At 54.4% G+C, this 20,748-nt stretch overlaps 2 protein-coding genes across 3 annotated transcripts in view; one reads left to right on the top strand and one right to left on the bottom strand.

Moving 5' to 3' along the window:
- MOB3A (MOB kinase activator 3A) overlaps positions 1-16,572 on the top strand; it is a 27,849-nt gene extending 11,277 nt beyond the window's left edge. Inside the window, exons 2-6 of one of the 2 annotated variants that reach the window (XM_058428264.1) lie at positions 1,664-1,826; positions 5,951-6,038; positions 8,306-8,848; positions 9,961-10,163; positions 14,201-16,572. In XM_058428264.1, the coding sequence (XP_058284247.1) occupies positions 8,428-8,848; positions 9,961-10,163; positions 14,201-14,230 (654 nt within the window). In that variant the 5' untranslated portion in view covers positions 1,664-1,826; positions 5,951-6,038; positions 8,306-8,427 and the 3' untranslated portion in view covers positions 14,231-16,572. The remainder of the gene's footprint in view (positions 1-1,663; positions 1,827-5,950; positions 6,039-8,305; positions 8,849-9,960; positions 10,164-14,200) is intronic. The other variant, XM_032178984.2, reaches the window with a different exon arrangement.
- The window catches only part of SCAMP4 (secretory carrier membrane protein 4), a 247,195-nt gene that overhangs the window by 42,727 nt on the left and 183,720 nt on the right, over positions 1-20,748 (bottom strand). The gene's annotated exons all lie outside the window — the stretch shown is intronic.

Here is a 20,748-nt window from a genome sequence, read left to right on the forward strand (position 1 = left end):
AAGACCCCATCTCTACAAACATACAAAAATTATGCAGGTGTGGTGTTGTGTGCCTGTAGTCCCAGCTACTCAAGAGGCTGAGGTAGGAGGATCACTTGAGCCCGGGAGGTCATGGCTGTAGTGAGCTGTGATTGCGCTACTGCACTCCAGCCTGGGCAACAGAGCAAGACCCTGTCTCTAAAAAAAAACAAAAATGTAAACCAGATAGAAGCACAAAACAGTGACAGGATGCACGCCTGGGTGAGCAGGGAAGACGCAGCCATCCTCCAGCAGGAGTGAGGGTGGCCTTCCAGCACCAGGAGCAGTTGCAACGTTTAAAAGTAAACCCTCAGGCCGGGCATGCTGGCTCACGCCTGTCATCCCAGCACTTTGGGAGGCCGAGGCGGGCGGATCACCTGAGGTCAGGGGTTTGAGACCAGCCTGGCCAACATGGTGAAACAGTTTCTACTAAAAATAAAACATTAGGCGGGCGTGGTGGCGTGTGTCTGTAATCCCAACTATATGAGAGGCTGACCAGGAGAATCGCTTGAACCCGGGAGGCAGAGGTTGCAGTGAGCCGAGATCATGCCACTGCACTCCAGCCTGGGTGACAGAGCGACACTTCACCTCAAAAAATAAAAATAAAAAAGTAAATAAAAATAAACACTCAGAGGCTGGGCGTTATGGCTCACGCCTGTAATCTCAGCACTTTGGGAGTCTAAGGCGAGTGGATCACTTGAGGTCAGGAGTTCGAGACCAGCCTGGCCAACATGGCAAAACCCCACCTCTACTAAAAATACAAAATTAGCCGGGTGTTGTGGCGGGCACCTGTAGTCCCTGCTACTTGGGAGGCTGAGGCAGGAGAATTGCTTGAACCTGGGAGACAGAGGTTGTAGTGAGCCAAGATCGTACCACTGCACTCCAGCCTGGGCGACAAGAGCAAAACTCCATCTCAAAAAAATAAATAAATGAAAGTAAAAATAAATAAATAAATACTCAGATTTTGGAAGGTGGCTCCAGGATGCTGTCTTTTTTTTTTTTTTTTTTTTGAGATAGAGTCTTACTCTGTCGCCCAGCCTGGAGTGCAGTGGCACAATCTCGGCTCACTGCAAGCGCTGCCTCGCGGGTTCAGGCCATTCTCCTGCCTCAGCCTCCCGAGTAGCTGGGACTACAGGCGCCCACCACCACGCCCGGCTAATTTTTTGTATTTTTAGTAGAGACGAGGTTTCACCGTGTTAGCCAGGATGGTCTCGATCTCCTGACCTTGTGATCCACCCACCTCAGCCTCCCAGAGTGCTGGGATTACAGCCGTGAGCCACCGCGCCCAGCGCCTTTTTTAACAGGACAGATTCTGGGCTGGGAGCATCTTCCAGCCAAGTATCAGGGCTGGGCTGCCAGGCCAGAAGCCAGTGTTGTGCACTGACCTAGAACATACGGAACTGACTTCTCCACTCAGGGCTTGTCTCTCAGGCGCCTCCCGTGCTTTGGGGCAGCGGTCCCCGAGGCAGTGGCAGGATGTGGAAACCTCCGGAAGGAAGTGGGTGACTGTGGTCCGTGAGCTGCTGCACCTCGGCGAGGGAGGGGTCATACCAGTTGGTTGCTTAGAGAAACTGTTGTTTAAAAAAAAAAAAAAGAAGTGTTGCAGCAGGGGAATTTGTCGTCTCACCTTTCATTTCTCTGGAAGTTTCCAAGGGTCACTTGTGTCTCATCCGTGGGAAGACCGAGGAAGACCGAGGGAGCCCAGAAGGCCTTGGTGTGGAATTCTGAGAGCTGATTCCTGCCTTGTCTTCCCCACACTGTCCCTGGAAGAATCTGAGAAGAGCAGAGCGGAGGGAGCCCCAGACACGGTAACCAGCCCCCGGGCCTCAGGGGACCAGGGCGGGAGTCAGGGTCCCGAGGCCACCCTGGCCTTTCTTTGGAAAAGACCCCTTTCTGTGGCCGATCACCCCTCCGCTAAGGAGCCTGTGTTTGTTCCTGATAGAAAACGGTTTGCTTGGGCCGGACACGGTGGCTCACGTCTGTAATGCCAGCACTTTGGGAGGCTGAGGTGGGAGGATTGCGTGAGGCCAGGAATTTGAGAGCAGCCTAGGCAACATGGTGAAACCCCTGTCTCTACTTAAAAAAAAAAAACTAGGCCGGGCGCGGTGGCTCACGCCTGTAATCCCAGCACTTTGGGACGGCGAAGCGGGCGGATCACAAGGTAAAGAGTTTGAGACCAGCCTGGCCAGCATGGTGAAACCCCGTCTCTACTGAAAGTACAAAAATTAGCTGGGCGTGGTGGCAGGCGCCTGTAGTCCCAGCTACTCGGGAGGCTGAGACAGGAGAATCGCTCAAAAAAAATAAAAAGGAAAAAGAAAACCGTTTGCTGTGACGGGAACTCTGCCCGTCCACAAGGTTCTTCAAAAGATGTTAACTTCCACTTAAAATCCTGCACCTTTTTTTTTTTTTTTTTTTTTTGGGACGGAGTCTCACTCTGTCACCCAGGCTGGAGTGCAGTGGTATGATCTCAGCTCACTGTAGCCTCCGCCTCCCTGGGTTCAAGCGATTCTCCTGCCTCAGCCTCCTGAGTAGTTGGGATTATAGGCACATGCCACCACACCCGGCTAGTTTTTTGTATTTTAGTGGAGATAGGGTTTCACCATGTTGGCCAGGCTGGTCTTGAACTCCTGACCTCAAGTGATCCACCCACTTCAGCCTCCCAAAGTGCAGGGATTACAGGCATGAGCCACCTCGCCTGGCACCCCTCACCTTGTGAAAGGAGACAGACATGCCAAGAGGAAGTTTACAAGCTCCTCGGGCTGCCCTGTCTTGTTTTCTGGAACTGTCTTGGAGCGAGTCTGGTAGACAAGCGTAAAAGGATATAGAAGAAGATAAGCCTCGGCCAGGCACGGTGGCTCACGCCTGTAATCCCAGCACTTTGGGAAGCTGAGGCAGGAGGATCACTTGAGACCAGGAGTTTGAGACCAGCCTGGGCAACGTAGTGAGACCCTATCTCTACAAAAAGTTTTAAAAAGACAAGCGGGGGCCTGTGGGAACAGCCGCTTTCTCCCTGAGGCTCAGCCCAGGTAGGGGTCTCCTCCCGTGGCTGCAGTCAGCCCAGGGCTGCAATACCACTGCTGGAAGGCCCTGCCTGCCCAACCAGGTGGCATGGTTGGAAGCTAAGCCCCCAAATTGGCATGGGAGGCCCTGAAATCAACAAACGGCAGCACCAGGCTGTGGCTAGTTGGGTTTTGCTCTGTGCTGTGATTTCTGTTGGAGTTGGAAAGTCGGCTGCGAGCAGGCCCAGATGTGAAGCGGAAACGGGGATGGGGGGCGAGTGGGCCCGGCTAGGTGGGTGGGGGTCCGCTCGCCTGCACGGTTTCCTCTTTGGTAAAGTGGGGCCTGCACTCGCCCCATCTAGACAGGCATGTGGGGACTGAGGTGATTGATTCCCAGTGTGGAGGAGCATCTCGCTCAGTGCCAGGCGGACCGGGGCCTGGAGGTGGCCGTCATTTTCTCTTCTCCCAAGGGGATTTATTGATCTTATGCTGCAGGTGGTGTGGCGTGAGGGCAGGTGTGGCTTGCAGAGCTCATCACCGGGGCAGGTGCAGGGCTCTGGGGTGCTGAGCCGTCACTGGGGAAGGGCCTCAGGTCCCCCCCAATGGCTCCCACCTGCTCAGCCGCATCGTGGATGCGTCCTGGGCTCCCCAGCCCCAGGGGGATACCATAAGCGCAGAGGTGACCTCTTTGAATCAGGGGCTTCCCAGGGAGGGTCTGAGGCTGGGCTGCGGGATCGCTCCTTCCTTGGGAAGCGAGCAGGGGTGGCCAGGCACAGTGGCTCACGCCAGTGATCCCAGCACCTTGAGAGGCTAAGGCGGATGGATCGCTTGAGTCTGGGAGTTCAAGACCAGCCTAGGCAACATAGTGAGTTCCCGTTTCTACAAAAAATACGAAAAAAAAAAAAATTAACTGGTGGTGAAAAAATTATAAAACATTATGGCAGTGAGTGCCCATGGTCCCAGCTACTCAGGAGGCTGAGGCAGGAGGATCCCTTGAGCTAGGAGGTTGAGGCTGACGTGTGAGCCCTGATCCTGCCACTGCACTCCAGCCTGAGCAGCAGAGCGAGAACCTGTCTCTAAAAATAGAAGCAAGCAGGGGGGACCTGTGTGGTGACCCTGGGGTTGCGCAAAACCAGGATGGGTCAGCAGCCCCTTGACTCGGAGCATCCACGTGGCTCTGCTGGGCAGTGGAGAGGCCCCGTGGTGCAGCAGCGCTGGTCCGGGAAGCGTGTGTCACTAGGCTTGTGATCAGACGGCTGCCTGCATCCCTGAGAGTTGCTGAATTTAGGGAGTTGTGGGGCAGAAAGAGCGGTGGCTTCACCCACAGAGTCCAGGGTTCGAGCCCCGGCCGATCCACCCACAAGTCCAGGGTTCGAGCCCCAGCTGATCTACCCACTAGCTGTGTGGCGTGAGACACTGCTGTAGATTCAGTCATAATCTTCTGAGCCACGATCTCACCCAGGGCGATCTAATCTTAACCCGAAGGGACACTGGGTGATGTCTGGGGACATCTGTGGTTGTCATAACTGGGGGGAGCTCCTGGCAGGGAGTGGGTGGCGGCCAGGGACGCCACTCAGCACCCTGCAGTGCCCCTGACGGCCCCACCCCAGAGAACCATCCAACCCCGATGTCCACAGAGCCAGGGGGTAGAGGCCTGGTTTTCTGGGCCCTGGTTTTCTCATCTGTAAAGTGGGGGCGGGGTTTTTGTCCCAGGAAAATGAAAAGTTCAAGTTCCTAGTTGGGTGTTAACCCTGGTGGCAGGAAGTGATGATGGTGGCTAAGGGCCCCAGGATGGTGCTGGGGAAGTTCAGGCCTTTCTGGTCACTGCAGAGTGGGTGGGACTCGAGTCCCCCTGCCACCTGTGCCCAGGCTGCCCTGAGCAGTGTCACCAGCCGGTCCTCACCAGGGGCTCCCTTGTGACAAACCATTGACCCTGTACCTTCTTATGGTGCAGACTCTGTCATCACTGTGTTCACAGTGGACACCGTGTTGTGTTGTGTTTTGTTTTGTTTTTTGAGACGGAGTCTCACTCTGTCGCCCAGGCTGGAGTGTAGTGGCGCAATCTTGGCTCACTGCAAGCTCCGCCTCCCTGGTTCACACCATTCTCCTGCTTCAGCCTCCCGAGTAGCTGGGACTACAGGCGCCCGCCACCACGCCCGGCTAATGTTTTTGTATTTTTAGTAGAGACTGGGTTTCACCGCGTTAGCCAGGATGGTCTCGATCTCCTGACCTCGTGATCCGCCCACCTGGGCCTCCCAAAGTGCTGGGATTACAGGCGTGAGCCACCGCGACCGGCTGTTTTGTTTTGTTTTTGAGACAGAGTCTCGCTCTGTCGCCCAGGCTGGAGTGCAATGGTGTGATCTCAGCTCACTGCAACCTCTGCCTCCCAGGTTCAAGCGATTCTCCTGCCTCAGCATCCCGAGTAGCTGGGATTATAGGCCCCTGCCACCATGCCTGGCTAATTTTTGTATTTTTAGTAGAGACCGGGTTTCACCATGTTGGCCAGGATGATCTCGAATTCCCGACCTCAGGTGATCCGCCCGCTTCAGCCTCCCAAAGTGCTGGGATTACAGGCATGAGTCACCGCGCCCAGCCTCTAACTTGCTTTTCTTCCAAACAATGCAGCATCTCTTCCCCCAACCCCCAGGCCCTGTGAACATTTGGGTCCAGATCATTCTCTGGTGGGGGCCGTTCTGTTGACTGTTGGGGGGTACCCTAACCCTAAGCCCTGGGGCCTCCAGAAGGATCCAGTTCTGCTCACACCTTTTTTTTTATTTTTTATTTTTTGAGACAGGGTCTTACTCTGTTGCCCAGGCTGCAGTTCGAGGCTCACTGCAGCCTCGAACTCCCAGACTCAAACGGTCCTCCCACCTCAGTTCTGGGATTACAGGCATGCGCCACTACACCCAGCTAATTTTTAATTTTTTTTGTAGAGACGAGATCTCACCATGTTGCTCAGGCTGACCTCAAACTCCTGGACGCAAGCCATCTACCTACCTCACCCTCTCAGAGTACTTACAGGTGTGAACCACTGCGCCCGCCCTGTCCACACCTTAAATTTAGCCCTGCAGGATCCATTCCCAACAGCTGAGAGCTTCCGCATGCTAGATTGGTGTTGTTTTCAGCCTGAAATTTGTGGTGATTTGTGATGGCAGCCCCAAACACTCGCCCAGTCATGTATCGTGAGGGATGAGACACAAGACAGGACTTAGTCACAAGTGACAGCAACACAGCCGGGTGCGGTGGCGCACGCCTGCAATCCCAGCACTTTGGAGGCCAAGGTGGGCGGATCAGATGAGGTCAGGAATTCGAGACCAGCCTGGCCAGCATGGTGAAACCCGTCTCTACTAAAAATACAAAAATTAGCTGGGCGTGGTGGCAAGTGCCTGTAGTCCCAGCTACTCGGGAGGCTGAGGCAGGAGAATTGCTTGAACCCAGGAGGTGGAGGCTGCAGTGAGCTGAGATTGTGCCACTGCACTCCAGCCTGGGTGACAGAGCGAGACTGTGCCTCAAAAAAAAAAAAAGAGGTGGGGGTTGGAATGTACTAGAACGTGATGAATGTGTGTTTATTACCTGTGAGCGTTGGGTGGAGCCTGGGCATGTGTGGGCCTCACTCCCTCTCCCCTCTCTGACTCCCCCTTCCGCTGGGTCCTCTTCATGCTGTGGTGAGGACCTCCGCCCTGCCCAGCGCCCTGCGTGGGCCTTGCCCCAAGTGTCACAGTCAAGTCTCTGCCCGTCCAGGAGGTGCACCCGGCAGAGCAGGGTGGGGTCTGCATCCACTCTGGGCCTGCCACAGTGCCGGCGTCCTGGCAGTGACAATAACGGTGTTGGCGGTGACAGGCCCTGCGTGGTGAGTGTGAGCCTGACGGTGTTGGCGGTGACAGGCCCTGCGTGGTGAGTGTGAGCCTGACGGTGTTGGCGGTGACAGGCCCTGCGTGGTGAGTGTGAGCCCGGCACACGCGCAGTGTGTGGTCCAGGTCGTCCCTCCGCCCTGTGCGGGATGGACTCTGTCTCTGTCCCCTGAGAATTCTCAGAGGAGTAGGTGGACGCCGGTTCCCCACCCCAGAGCAACCCGCAGGTGTCTCACAAGTCACCGCTCAGGCGTGCATGAGACTTGGGCCGGCTCCTGGAGGCATCCTTATTTATACAGTGCCTTGGGGTGGACAGCTGCCCCTGGAATCACCCGGCACCTCGCCGCGTGACCCAACCTGGAAGGAGGTCTTTGCGGATGAAATCAAGTGAAGAGGGGTCACACCGATCGCGGAGTCCCTGACCCAGTGACCAGTGACTTGGGCACAGCAACATGGGGAGAACGCTGGCACGACAGAGACTCATTCTCAGTTCTGGGGCCGCACGTCCGAGACGAAGGTGTGGGCAGGGCTGGGTCTCTTTGAGGCCGAGGGGCATCTGCCAGGCTTCTCTCTGCTCCTGGCGGTGGCCAGCGTCCTGGGCGACCCTTCGCTTGTGGAAGCATCACCCCCATCTCTGCCTCCATCCTCACACAGCCGTCTCCCCCGTATCTGCCACACTCCTGAGGACGTTTGTCACTGACTGTGGGGCCACCCAAGTAATCCAAGATGACGTCCCTCGAGACCTTCTTCCACCTAGGCTGCCATGCACAGGCTGCGGGCATTGCGGCGTGGCTTCCTTTGTGGAGGCCGCAGTCCGGCCGGGCAGTCCCCTGTAGCCCACACTCAAGCCCCAGAGTGCCAGGCAGCAGCAAGTCTAGGTCCAGACCAGGCATCAGCACCAGGGAAGATGCGGCCCCTGCGGGCTCTTGGGGCCCGGCTCTCCACACCTTCTGCTGTGAACTGGTCAGGTCTTGCCACGCGCAGTTCTCTTCTGTCCACTGAGGAGGTGGCCCCCTTTGGGTGAAACTCCTTAAAGTCAAAAGTCCAGGGGATGTTTTGAACCCTGCCACTAGTGGCTCACGCCTGTAAGCCCAGCACTTTGGGAGGCAGAGGTGGGAGGATCATGTGAGCCCAGGAGTTGGAGACCATCCTGGGCAACATAGTGAGACCTCGTTTCTACTAAAAATAAAGAAAATTACCCAGGTGTGGTGATGTGTGCCTGTAGTCCCAGCTACTCAGGAGGCTAAGTTGGGAGGATTGCTTGGGCCTGGGAGGCAGAGGTTGCAGTGAGCCGTGATGGCACTGCTGTACTCCACAGAGCAAGACCCTGTCTCAAGAAAACAAAACAAAAACAAATCCTGCCGCTTGTGCCCTCAGCACGAGTTTCCGGGAAATTCTGTCACCTCCAGCAAGTCGTGATTCCCCTGTGTATTTCAGGTCTGCGGGAGAGCTGTGGGGCTTGGTGAGTGTTTCGTGGCCTCTCAGGTTGGTCAGCACCCCCAGCCAGCTGGCCCAGGACCCCTCTACAGAAGCATTCCAGGAGAGCAGGCGTCACCAAGATGTCCAACCCCTTCCTGAAGCAAGTCTTCAACAAGGACAAGACATTCCGCCCCAAGCGCAAGTTTGAGCCGGGCACCCAGCGCTTCGAGCTGCACAAGAAGGCGCAGGCGTCGCTGAACGCCGGGCTGGACCTGCGGCTGGCCGTGCAGCTGCCCCCAGGCGAGGACCTGAACGACTGGGTGGCTGTTCACGTGGTGGACTTCTTTAACCGCGTCAACCTCATCTACGGCACCATCAGCGACGGCTGCACGGAGCAGTCCTGCCCCGTCATGTCGGGGGGCCCCAAGTACGAGTACCGCTGGCAGGACGAGCATAAGTTCCGGAAGCCCACGGCACTCTCGGCGCCCAGGTACATGGACCTGCTGATGGACTGGATCGAGGCACAGATCAACAACGAGGACCTCTTCCCCACCAACGTTGGTGAGTCAGAGCTGGCAGGGGCTCGGGGATACAGAGCCTTCCGGAAAGGTCAGGGAGGCCGAGCACAGTGGCTCACACCCGTGATGCCAGCGCTTTGGGAGGCCGAGCCCGGGGATCGCTTGAGCCCAGGAGTTTGAGCTCAGTCTGGGCAACATAGCAAGATCCCATCTCTGCAAAAAATTTTAAAGATTAGCCAGGCATGGTGGCGCACGCCTGTGGTCGCAGCTACTCGGGAGGCTAAGGTGGGAGGATCGCTTTAGGCTAGGAGGTTGAGGCTGCAGTAAACTATGATCGCACCACTGTACTCCAGCCTGGGCGACAGAGCAAGACCCTGTCTCAAAAAAAAAAAAAAAAAAAGATTCCATTTCTGAGTATTCTCCTAAGTTGGGCTGCTCTTAGTAGCCCCCCTTCATCCTGAAGACTCCTGTCTCCCTCACCCCAAAGCAGAGAAGGGCAGGATCAGCATCAGGCCTGGAGTCCTTCGCAGAGGAGACAAGCCCCCCTGCCAGCGCTGCGCCCATTGTTCTCAGTGGTTTCAGAATCACTGCCGTGGAGCCTCGGGCCCACCAGGATCATCACCCCGTTGGTGGGGCCTCCTGCCAGCTGGACGTGTAATGCACTGCAGGGCTCTCAGGGACGCCCCATAAACGTGGGTTTGAGGATGATCATTAGGGCACGTCCCTCCAGAGTACAGCGTACCTTTCTTTTCTTTTCTTTTTCTTTGAGACAGTGTCTCACTCTGTCACCCAGGCTGGAGTGCAGTGGCACGATCTCGGCTCACTTCAACCTCTACCTCCTAGGTTCAAGTGATTCTCCTGCCTCAGCCTCCTGAGTAGCTGGGATTACAGACGTGAGCCACCACACCCGGCTAATATTTGTGTTTTTTAGTAAAGATGGGGTTTCTCCATGTTGGCCAGGCTGGTCTCGAACTCCTGACCTCAAGTGATCTGCCTGCGTCGGCCTCCCAAAGTGCTGGGATTACAGGCGTCAGCACCGCGCCCGGTCTGCCAGCAATTTCTGTCTGGAAGCCCCTTGTCACATCCAGAAGCAAAGAGTTTTCTGGACATGAACTCGGCTGAGTCCGTGGACCCGTCCCACCCCTCTCCCTGCAGGCACTCCATTCCCCAAGAACTTCCTGCAGACGGTGCGGAAGATCCTGTCGCGGCTGTTCCGCGTGTTCGTGCACGTCTACATCCACCACTTTGACCGCATTGCGCAGATGGGCTCCGAGGCCCACGTGAACACCTGCTACAAGCACTTCTACTACTTCGTCAAGGAATTCGGCCTCATCGACACCAAGGAGCTAGAGCCGCTGGTGCGCAGGCTTGGGGCTGAGGGCGCGGGCGGGGTTGCGGTGGGGCTGGCGGCCCATAGCAGACGAACCGTTCCCGGGCCAGGACCCTGACTGCTCGCAGTCGGCCCAGCAGCTGGCGGCTCCGGCTGGAGTTGGGCCCCGGGGACCCTGCTGATGGGACAAGTGGTGAGGTAGCTGGGAGGGATCCTGCGTTCTCCCACGGAACAAATGCCGGCGACAGGTGCAGTTTCCTCCGCGCCGGCCCGGCGCCCACCTCACTCCGCCTTCACCGTCCTGAGCTCAGGTGTCCCAGAGCGCCCCTCAGTGTCCCTTATGAAAGGGATGCGAGCCGGCACAAGCGGACTCCACCCCGACTTTGTTTGTTTCTTTGTTTGTTTTTGTTTGTTTTTAGACGGAGTCTCCCTCTGTCGCCCAGGCTGGAGTGCAGTGGTGCGATCTCGGCTCACTGCAACCTCCGTTTCCCGAGTTCAAGTGATTCTCCTGCCTCAGCCTCCCAAGTAGCTGGGATTACAGGCACGTGCCACCACGTCCAACTAATTTTTTGCGTTTTTAGGAGAGATGGGGTTTCACCGTGTTAGCCAGGATTGTCTCAATGGATCTCCTGACCTTGTGATCTGCCTGCCTCAGCCTCTCAATGTGCTGGGATTACAGGCGGGAGCCACTGTGCCTGGCCTGTTTTTTTTTTTTTTTTTTTTTTTTTTTTTGGAGATGGAGTCTCCTTCTATCACTCAGGCTGGAGTGCAGTGGCACCCTCTTGGCTCACTGCAACCCCCACCTTCCGGGTTCAAGCAATTCTCCTGCCTCAGCCTCCTGAGTAGCTGGGACTACAGGCACGTGCCACCACGCCCCACTAATTTTTGTATTTTTAGTAGAGACCAGGTTTTGCCATGTTGGCCAGGCTGGTCTTGAACTCCTGAACTAAGGTGATCTCCCTCTCTCGGCCTCCCAAAGTGCTGGAATGATAGATGGGAGCCACGGCACCCGGCCTAGACTCCACCCGATTTCTGCAGCCAGCCGGGTACCTCTGCGTCCGCCCTAGCCTGTCTGCTTTCCACGTTACCAGGTTTTATCGGGAGACGAACCCAGGGACCAGATTCCTCAGTGTGGGGTCCACGTCCCTGAAGCCAATGTGGCTTCGTGAAATTGGGGCCCACAATTGTGACTCGGTGATGGGGACCAGCAGTAGAGTGGGTGCCCGTGATTCAGGGCCTGGCACTGGAACCTGCCCGGGGGCTGCACTGTTCCCCAGGCTGCCGGGCGCTGTATGGATGTGGGGACCCTGATGTGAGAGCGGGACCCCACCAGCCTCCGAGTAGCTGGGACCACAGCCAGCACGCCCGGCTGATTTCTTATTGTGTGTAGAGATGGGGCCTCACTATGATGCCCAGGCTGGTCTCAAACTCATGGACGCAAGCAATCCTCCCGCCTTGGCCTCCCAAAGTATTCAGATGACAGGTGGGAACCGCCACTCTCTTACAACTTTAAAAAATGGTTAAAAATGGACGGACGGCCGGGCGCGGTGGCTCACGCTTGTGATCCCAGCACTTTGGGAGGCCGAGGCGGGCGGATCACGAGGTCAGGAGATCGAGACCACGGTGAAACCCCGTCTCTACTAAAAATACAAAAAATTGGCCGGGCGTGGTGGCGGGCGCCTGTAGTGAGGCAGAAGGTGAACCGGGGCTGCAACGAGCCGGGGTGGCCATGACCCAACCTGCTCACTCACCTGGTGACGGAGATTCGTCTCAAAAAAAATGGACGGACGAGGTGGCTCCCACCAGTAATCCCAGCCCTTTGGGAGGCCAAAGAGGGAGGATCACTCGAGCTCAGAAGTTTGAGAACAGCCTGGCCAAAGAGGGAGGATCACTCGAGCTCAGAAGTTTGAGAACAGCCTGGACAACATAGTGAGACCTCATCTCTACAAAAAATGAAAAAAATTAGCCAGACACAGTGGTGCGTGCCTGTGGTCCCAGCTACTCAGGGGGCTGAGACAGGAGAATCGCTTGGGCCTGGGAGGTTGAGGCTGCAGTAAGCCGAGATCACGCCACTGTACTCCAGCCTGGGTGACAGCTGGAGTACAGAAAAGATTAAGGCCAGGCACAGTGGCTCACGCCTGTAATCCCAGCACTTTGGAATGCCAAGGCAGGCAGCTCACAAGGTCAGGAGTTCGAGACCAGCCTGGCCAACATGGTGAAACCCCATCTACTAAAAATACAAAAAATTAGCTGGGCATGGTGGCACACGCCTGTAATTCCAGCTACTCGGGAGGCTGAGGCAGAACAATCGTTTGAACCCAGGAGGTGGAGGTTGCAGTGAGCCAAGATTGCGCCACAGCACTCCAGCCTGGGCGACAGAGCAAGATTCTGTCTGGGGGAAAAAAAAAAATTAGCCAGGCTTGGGGGTGGACACTTGTGATCCCAGCTACTCAGGAGGCTGAGGCAGGAGAATCGTTTGAACCCAGGAGGTGGAGGTTGCAGTGAGCCAAGATTGCGCCACAGCACTCCAGCCTGAATGACAGAGTGAAACTCCGTCTCAAAAAAAAAGAAGATTAAAAACATCTTCACATAACTTCCTCATTTTTGTGCATCCCCTTTCAGGCTTTGCTACTGGTAAACATTTTGCTAAATTTAAAATTAATAGTTGCATACTCGATGGGTCTAAAGGTGTTAGTGGGGTCTTCCTCTTTTTTCTTTGTTTTTCTTTTCTTTTTTTTTTTTTTTTTTTTTTTTTTTTTTTTGAGACGGAGTCTCGCTCTGTCGCCCAGGCTGGAGTGCAGTGGCGCAGTCTCGGCTCACTGCAAGCTCCGCCTCCCGGGTTCACGCCATTCTCCTGCCTCAGCCTCTCCGAGTAGCTGGGACTACAGGCGCCCGCCACCACGCCCGGCTAATTTTTTGTATTTTTAGTAGAGACGGGGTTTCACCGTGGTCTCGATCTCCTGACCTCGTGATCCGCCCGCCTCGGCCTCCCAAAGTGCTGGGATTACAAGCGTGAGCCACCGCGCCCGGCTCTTTGTTTTTCTTTTCTTTTTTCTTTTTCTTTTTTTCTGTATTCCAGAACTTTCCTTCTAGTGTCCCAGTCTGAATAAGACAGGGATCAGCAAACTGCAGCCGTCTGGCCTGGCTTCCTGTTTTTGTAAAGAAAGTTTGTGGGGTTTTTTTGTTTGTTTGTTTGTTTTGAGACAGGGTCTCGCTCTGTCGCCTGGGCTGGAGTGCAGTGACATGATCTCAGCCACTGCAACCTCCACCTCACAGGTTCAAGTGATTCCCCTCTCTCAGCCTCCTGAGTAGCTGGGACTACAGGCATGTGCCACCACACCTGGCTAATTTTTTTGTATTTTTAGTAGAGACAGGGTTTCACCATGTTAGCCAGGATGGTCTCGATCTCCTGACCTCGTGATCCGCCCACCTCAGCCTCCCAAAGTTGTTTTTTTCTTTTTTGAGACAGAGTCTCGCTCTGTCACCCAGGCTGGAGTGCGGTGGTGTGATCTTGGCTCACGGTAACCTCCGCCTCCCAGGTTCAAGCAATTCTCCTCCCTCAGCCTCCTGAGTAGCTAGGATTACAGGTGCCCGCCACCATGCCAAGCTAATTTCTATATTTTTAGTAGAGACAGGGTTTCACCGTGTTATCCAGGCTGGTCTCGAACTCCTGACCTCAGGTGATCTGCCTGCCTCTGCATCCCAAAGTGCTGGGATTACAAGCGTGAGCCACCAAGCCTGGCTGTAAATAAAGTTTTATTGGCAGTGAGGTACACTCATGAGGTTACCATCGTCTGAGGTGGCTTTTGAGGTACAAGACAGAGTTGAGCCGTCATGACAGGGACCGTCTGGCCCACAGATCTGAAAATGCTGACTCTTTGGCCTCATGGGGTAGCCTGCTGCCTCTGGTCTTAGGTGTGCCATTGCCTGTGTGGTTTTTGTTTGGGGGTTCAGGGAAGCCCCTAGCTGCCGTTTCTCCGCCTGTGCGTCTCCATGTGTCTGCTGTTCGCATCACCCCTCTTGGGAGTGGCTGGTGGGAGCTGATGTCCTGCTTGCTCTTTACAGAAAGAAATGACCGCCCGGATGTGCCACTAAGAGCCCCGCGGGTCCCCCGGTGCCCGAACCGCCGCTGGGGCCTCGGGGAGACTTGAAGGAGGACGCTCTGGAACCATCATCCCGCTTCTCTCCGGCCTGAGCATCTCAGGGAGACCAGGGGCCAGGCCGCCGGGCCGCCGGGCAGGTGTCGGTCCTCAGGAGCTCCAGCCCCGGACCCCATCACCGTCTCGAGCCTCAGTCTCCCGTCTGGGACTAAACGTGAACTCTGTAATTCTACGTGTTACTAGCGACCGGAAAAGCCCACTGTGTTTCTAAACCACGTCCACTCTCCAGGAGGCTGGATGGCTTCCAGGCTCACTCCTCGCCCTGGGCGGCTCCCAGGCTCCTAGAACTTCTGCCTCCACCTCACTGGGGAACCCCCAGGGGTGCTGTGGCCACAGCCCTGCCTGGGCCTGTCTCTCAAGGGCACCCAGCTTGCTCGGCCTCCTACGTGTCTCCCGCTGGGGAGGCAAGAGGCTGAGGGGCTTCCGAGCCCCTGAGAGCGGACATCTCCTCCCACAGGCCTTTCCTCCCTCTCCCCACTGGAGCCACTGCTGTCTCTTCACACACAGGCACAACCTGGACCCAGACAGCCTCTTTCCTCACTCCCCAATATCTTCCATTTTTCTATAGATTTTTTTTTTTTTTTTATACATACTAGAGACGGGTCTCGCTGAACTCCTGGCCTCAAGTGATCTCGGCCTCCCAAAGTGCTGGGGATCACAGGCGTGAGCCACCGCGCCCAGCCGTCTCTCTTCCTCAATGCACTCTGCTTCCTCCGTTCTTCCGAAACATTCAGCTGACTGTATCCAGGGTTTCCTGGGCTCTTGGGACCCCACGTCCTGCACCCCAGCTGCTGGCTCATTTCCTAAGGGCCCCTTTGTGTATCATAAAGGGTTTGATTTTTACAGTCACATTTACATCTTGAGATTTTTATTTTTTTTGAACGGAGTCTTCCTCTGTCACCCAGACTGGAGTCCAGTGGCACGATCTCGGCTCACTGCATCCTCCACCTCCTGGGTTCAAGTGATTCTCCTGCTTCAGCCTCCCAAGTAGCTGGGATTACAGGTGTGCACCACCACGCCCAGAAAATTATTGTAGTTTTAGTAGAGACGAGGTTTCACCATGTTGGCCAGGCTGGTCTCAAACTCCTGACTTCAGGTGATCCGCCCACCTTGGCCTCCAAAAGTGCTGGGATTACAGGCATGAGCCACTGCACCCGGCCTAACCAGGCTGGAGTGCAGTGGCGGGATCTCGGCTCACTGCATGCTCCGCCTCCCAGATTCACGCCATTCTCCTGCCTCAGCCTCCCCAGCAGCTGGGACTACAGACGCTTACCACCACGCCCGGCTAATTTTTTTGTATTGTAGTAGAGACGGGGTTTCACTGTGTTAGCCAGGATGGTCTCGATCTCCTGACCTCGTGATCCGCCTGCCTCATCCTCCCAAAGTGCTGGGATTACAGCTGTGAGCCACCACGCCCGGCCAAGAATTTTTTTTTATCAATAACGTGGTGAGCTCTCTGCCTCTTCGGAATGATGTCTGCTTTCCTTATGACCAACCGAAGCAGGACTCTTCTCTCCCTGGACACCTCTCTACCAGGCTGGAATCTTCCAGTTCTGCCAGAATTGGCCTTTCTCAGATGCTGCAAACTTCCAGTTGAACCCCTTTTTCTGCGTGGCCCCTGGGGCTGCGAGACCAAAATCCATGAGTTCTGTGTCCCCTAGACCCTTGGAAGGTGAGAGCAGGGCCCTGAGCAAAGGCAGCCACCTCCTCTCCCTGGCTGAACCCCTGCCACCCTACTCCTCACCAGAATTGTCAGTGGCCTTTCACCACGGTGGCCCTTCCTGCCTGAGCCCTGCACTGTCCCAGACCACACAGAAGTCTGGTCACCTCTGGGTGCCTGGGATGGTCACCGAAGAGAAGGACGCTGTCCCCGTCTCTCCTGGCTTCTGCCAGGTAATCAAACAAGTGCAATTAACACACTGTCACTGCCGAGGCCTGAAACTCCCAGGACTTGTCCTCGATCCTTCCGGAAACCACCAGGTCCGGCTCTTGGAGCCCCCAGGAGAGGGACCTCCCAGCCGAGCCCTCAAAGGACTCCATGAAATCAGGAACTGCTTGATGGAATGTATCTCCTTGTACCTGCAAGATGAAGCCCAAACATCCACACCTCTGTCTCCCCCAGGGCTCGGGATGTCCCCAGCAGCCCGGCCACGCAGCTTCCCAGGTGGGCTTGGGGAGGTGGGAGCAGGGACCATCCCTGTCCCCTCCACCCTCACTCCATCCACCCCAGAGACCACCCTCCCCCAGCCAGATATGGAATAAAACTACAGATGCAGACGTCACAATAAATGGTGTCATTCTCCTGCCAGTGTTAACAGGGTGCCCTGTCCCAGGGGTGAGCCTCAGGCCTTGGGGCTGAGAAAATCTTTTTTTCTTTCTTTTTTCTTTTTCTTTTTCTTTTTTTCTTTTTGAGACAGGTACTCAGCTTTTCTTTCTTTCTTTCTCTCTCTCTCTCTCTCTCTGTCTCTCTCTCTTTCCTTCCTTCCTTCCTTCCTTCCTTCCTTCTTTCTTTTCTTTCTTTTCTTTCTTTTCTTTCTTTTCTTTCTTTTCTTTCTTTTCTTTCTTTCTTTCTTTCTTTCTTTCTTTCTTTCTTTCTTTCTTTCTCTCTCTCTCTCTCTCTCTCTCTCTCTTTCTTTCTTTCTTTCTTTCTTTCTTTCTTTCTTTCTTTCTTTCTCTTTCTTTCCTTTCTCCCAGCTACTTGGGAGGCTGAGGCAGGAGAATTGCTTGAACCTGGGCGGCAGAGGTTGCAGTGAGCCGAGGTTGCACCACTGCACTCCAGCCTGCGTGACAGAGCAAGACACTGTCTCAAAAAAAAAAAAAAAATGAAGCACAAACGTTTTTACCATGTGCCAAGGAACAGATTCAAAGGGAAAGACCGAAGGGGTGGACTCCAGGCCGGCCCATTACTACCTACCCCCCTGTGGCCTTGGACAAATTAACGTACACTAAAACTTTTTATTTACTTGTTTATGTCTTTTTTTTTTTTTTTTGACACAGTCTCGCTGTCACCCAGTCTGTAGTGCAGTGGCCTGATCTCGGCTCACTGCAACCTCAGCCTCCCAGACTCAAGTGATTCTCCTGCCTCAGCCTCCCAAAGTGCTGGGATTACAAGTGTGAGCCACCACACCCGGCCTTAATTTTTGTATTTTTGGTAGAGACAGGGTTTCACCATGTTGGCCAGGCTGGTCTCAACTCCTGGCCTCAGGCGATCCTCCTGCCTCGGCCTCCCAAGTGCTGGGATTGCAGGCGTGAACCACTATGCCCAGCTGCTTTTTGTTTTCTGTATGTGAAAAATGTGGGCATTGGATGAGTGAGTCTCTGGGGTCCCCTCCAACGTGAAATGTCGTGGGTCCGGGGACTGACGGAAGACCAGCTTTGGCTCACGAATTTAGTATTTTGCACCTCAGCAGCATGGCAGAGAGGGGCGGCCCGGGGCCCACAGGGTGGAACCTCAGCCCTGTGCCGGTCAGCGCTGTGCTGCCGCACCTCGCCTCTAGAGGGCACCGCGGCGCTGGGAAGGGACGGGCTCCTGTTAGGCAGAGCCCAGGATTGGGAACCGCCTTCCAGAGAGGCTGCTATTTCCTAGTTTTTGTTTATTTGTTTGTTTGTTTGTTTTGAGACGGAGTTTCACTCTTGTTGCCCAGGCTGGAGTGCAATGGCGCGATCCCGGCTCACTGCAACCTTCGTCTCCTGGGTTCAAGCAATTCTCCTGCCTCAGCCTCCCAAGTAGCTGGGATTACAGACATGCACCACCACGCCCGGCTAATTTGTTGTTGTTGAGATGGAGTCTTGCTCTTTCACCCAGGCTGGAGTGCAATGGTGTGATCCCGGCTCACTACAACCTCCACCTCCTGGTTTCAAGCAATTCTCCTGCCTTAGCCTACCGAGTAGCTGGGATTACAGGCGTCCACCACCACGCCCAGCTAATTCTTGTATTTTTTAGTAGAGACGGGGTTTCACCATATTGGCCATGCTGGTCTCAAACTCCTGACCTCAGGTGATCTGCCCACCTTGGCCTCCCAAAGTGCTGAGATTACAGGTGTGAGCCACCACGCCCAGCCAAAATTCACCATTTTTAAATTTAAAATTGGCTGGGTGTGGTGGCTCACACCTGTAATCCCAGCACTTTGGAGGCTGAGGCAGGAGGATCACTTGAGCTCAGGAGTTGGAGACCAGCCTGAGCATCATGGCAAGACCTCATCTCTACTAAAAATAAAAATAAATTAGCCGGGTGTGGTGGTGGCATGCCTGTAGTCCCAGCTTCATGGGAGGCTGAGGCAGGAGGATCACTTAAGCCTCGGAAGTTGAGGCTGCCATGAGCCGTGATTGTGCCAGTGTATTTCAGCCTGGGCAACAGAGCAAGACCCTGTATCAAAAAAAAAATTAAAATTCAGTCTTGCTGAGTACATTATATTCATAAAGTGATGCAAATATCATCGCTATCAAATTCAAAAACATTCCATCACCCCAAAGGGAACCCTGTCCCCATCAGCACTCACTTCCCGTCCCCTCCCCAGCCCCTGACAAACACATCCACCCTCCGTCTCTGTGGATTGGACTATTCTGGGCATTTCTTATCTGTACATTTCTTTCAAAGGTAATTCGTAGTTATTTTTGGTTGTTAATATGAATGAGATATTTTTCCGTGACATCTTTTTTTCCATTATACTTCTTAAACGTTGAAGTCTGGTATATATAAGAAATCTCGTGATTTTGCAGTTGATTTAGAAACTGGCTTCTTTTCTGTAGTTTAATTTGATTGGCCTGCATTTTCTAGGCAGGGATTCATATTTGCAGATGACAATAATTAAATATACTCATCTGTTATAGCAGAATCAGCAGATACTGTTATATCAATGATGATAGTTACCAAAATTTAGTTCAATGTGTGTTTTGTTTGTTTGTTTGTTTGTTTTTTGAGACGGAGTCTCCCCCTGTTGCCCAGGCTGGAGTGCAATGATGCGACCTCAGGTCACTGCAAGCTCTCCCTCCCGTGTTCAAGCGATTCTCCCGCCTCAGCCTCCCAAGTAGCTGGGATTACAGGTGTGCGCCACCATGCCTGGCTAATTTTTGTATTTTTAGTAGAGACGGGATTTCACCATGTTGGGCAGGCTGGTTTTGAACTCCTAACCTCATGATCTGCCTACCTCGGCCTCCCAAAATCAATGTGGTTTTAAATTTTACTTATTTGGAGATGGAGTCTCCCTCTGTCACCCAGGTTGGAGTGCAGTGTCACCATCTTGGCTCACTGCAACCTCCGCCTCCCAGGTTCAAGCCAGCCTCCTTCCTTAGCCTCCCCAGTGGCTGGGACTACAGGTGCAAGCCACCATGCCTGGCTAATGTTTTATATATTAGCAGAGACAGGGTTTCACCATGTTGGCCAGGCTGGTCTCGAACTCCTGACCTCAAGTCTTGAACTCCTGGCCTCAAGTGATCTACCTGCCTCAGCCTCTCAAAGTGCTGGGATTACACCCGTGAGCCACCCTGCCAGGCCAGCCACACAGTCTGTTGTGTAAATAAAGTTTTATTAGCACACAGCCATGCTCATACATTTACATATTATTTACATATTGTCTGTGGCTGTAGAGTTAACCAACAGAGACCATCAGCCCCACAGAGCCAATTTTTTTTCTTTTTTTAAAGGGAGTCTTGCTCTGTCGCCCAGGCTGGAGCGCAATGGCGTGACCTCAGTTCACTGCAACCTCCACCTCCTGGGCTCAAGCGATTCTCCTGCCTCAGCCTCCCAAGCAGCTGGCATTACAGGCGCCTGCCACCATGCCCGGCTAATTTTGGTATTTTTAGTATAGATGGGTTTTCACCATGTTGGCCAAGCTGGTCTCTAACTCCTGACCTCGTGATCCACCCACCTTGGACTCCCAAAGTGTTGGGATTACAGGCGTGAGCCACCGCGCCCGACAAAGCCAAAAATATTGACAGTCTGCCCCTTACACTAAAAGTTTGGTAACCAAGCCAGGCATGATGGTGCACCTGTGATTCCAGCTACTCAGGAGGCTGAGGCAGGAAGATTGCTTAAGCCCTGGAGGCGGAGGCTGCAGTAAGTTGACATCGCACCGCTGCACTTCAGCCTGAGCAACAGAGCAAGACCCTGTCTCAGAAAAGCAAAAGGGGGTGGGGGGAGAGAGCTGACACTGAAAGATTTTCAATAAATAATGTTAGGAAAAAAATAAACTGATCATATGTAAATATCCCTGCTCTTAATTGAGGTGAATATCAAGTGAAAAAAGAAAGAAGAAGTTTGCGGACTTCTGTAGAAATATACAGAAAGAGGCCGGGCGCGGTGGCTCACGCCTGTAATCCCAGCACTTTGGGAGGCCGAGGCAGGAGGATCACGAGGTCAGAAGATCGAGACCATCCTGGCTAACACGGTGAAACTCCGTCTCTACTAAAAATACAAAAAATTAGCCAGGCGAGGTGGCGGGCGCCTGTAGTCCC

This window comes from Hylobates moloch, unplaced genomic scaffold (genome assembly GCF_009828535.3).
Source record: "Hylobates moloch isolate HMO894 unplaced genomic scaffold, HMol_V3 SCAFFOLD_15, whole genome shotgun sequence".
NCBI lineage: Eukaryota > Metazoa > Chordata > Mammalia > Primates > Hylobatidae > Hylobates > Hylobates moloch.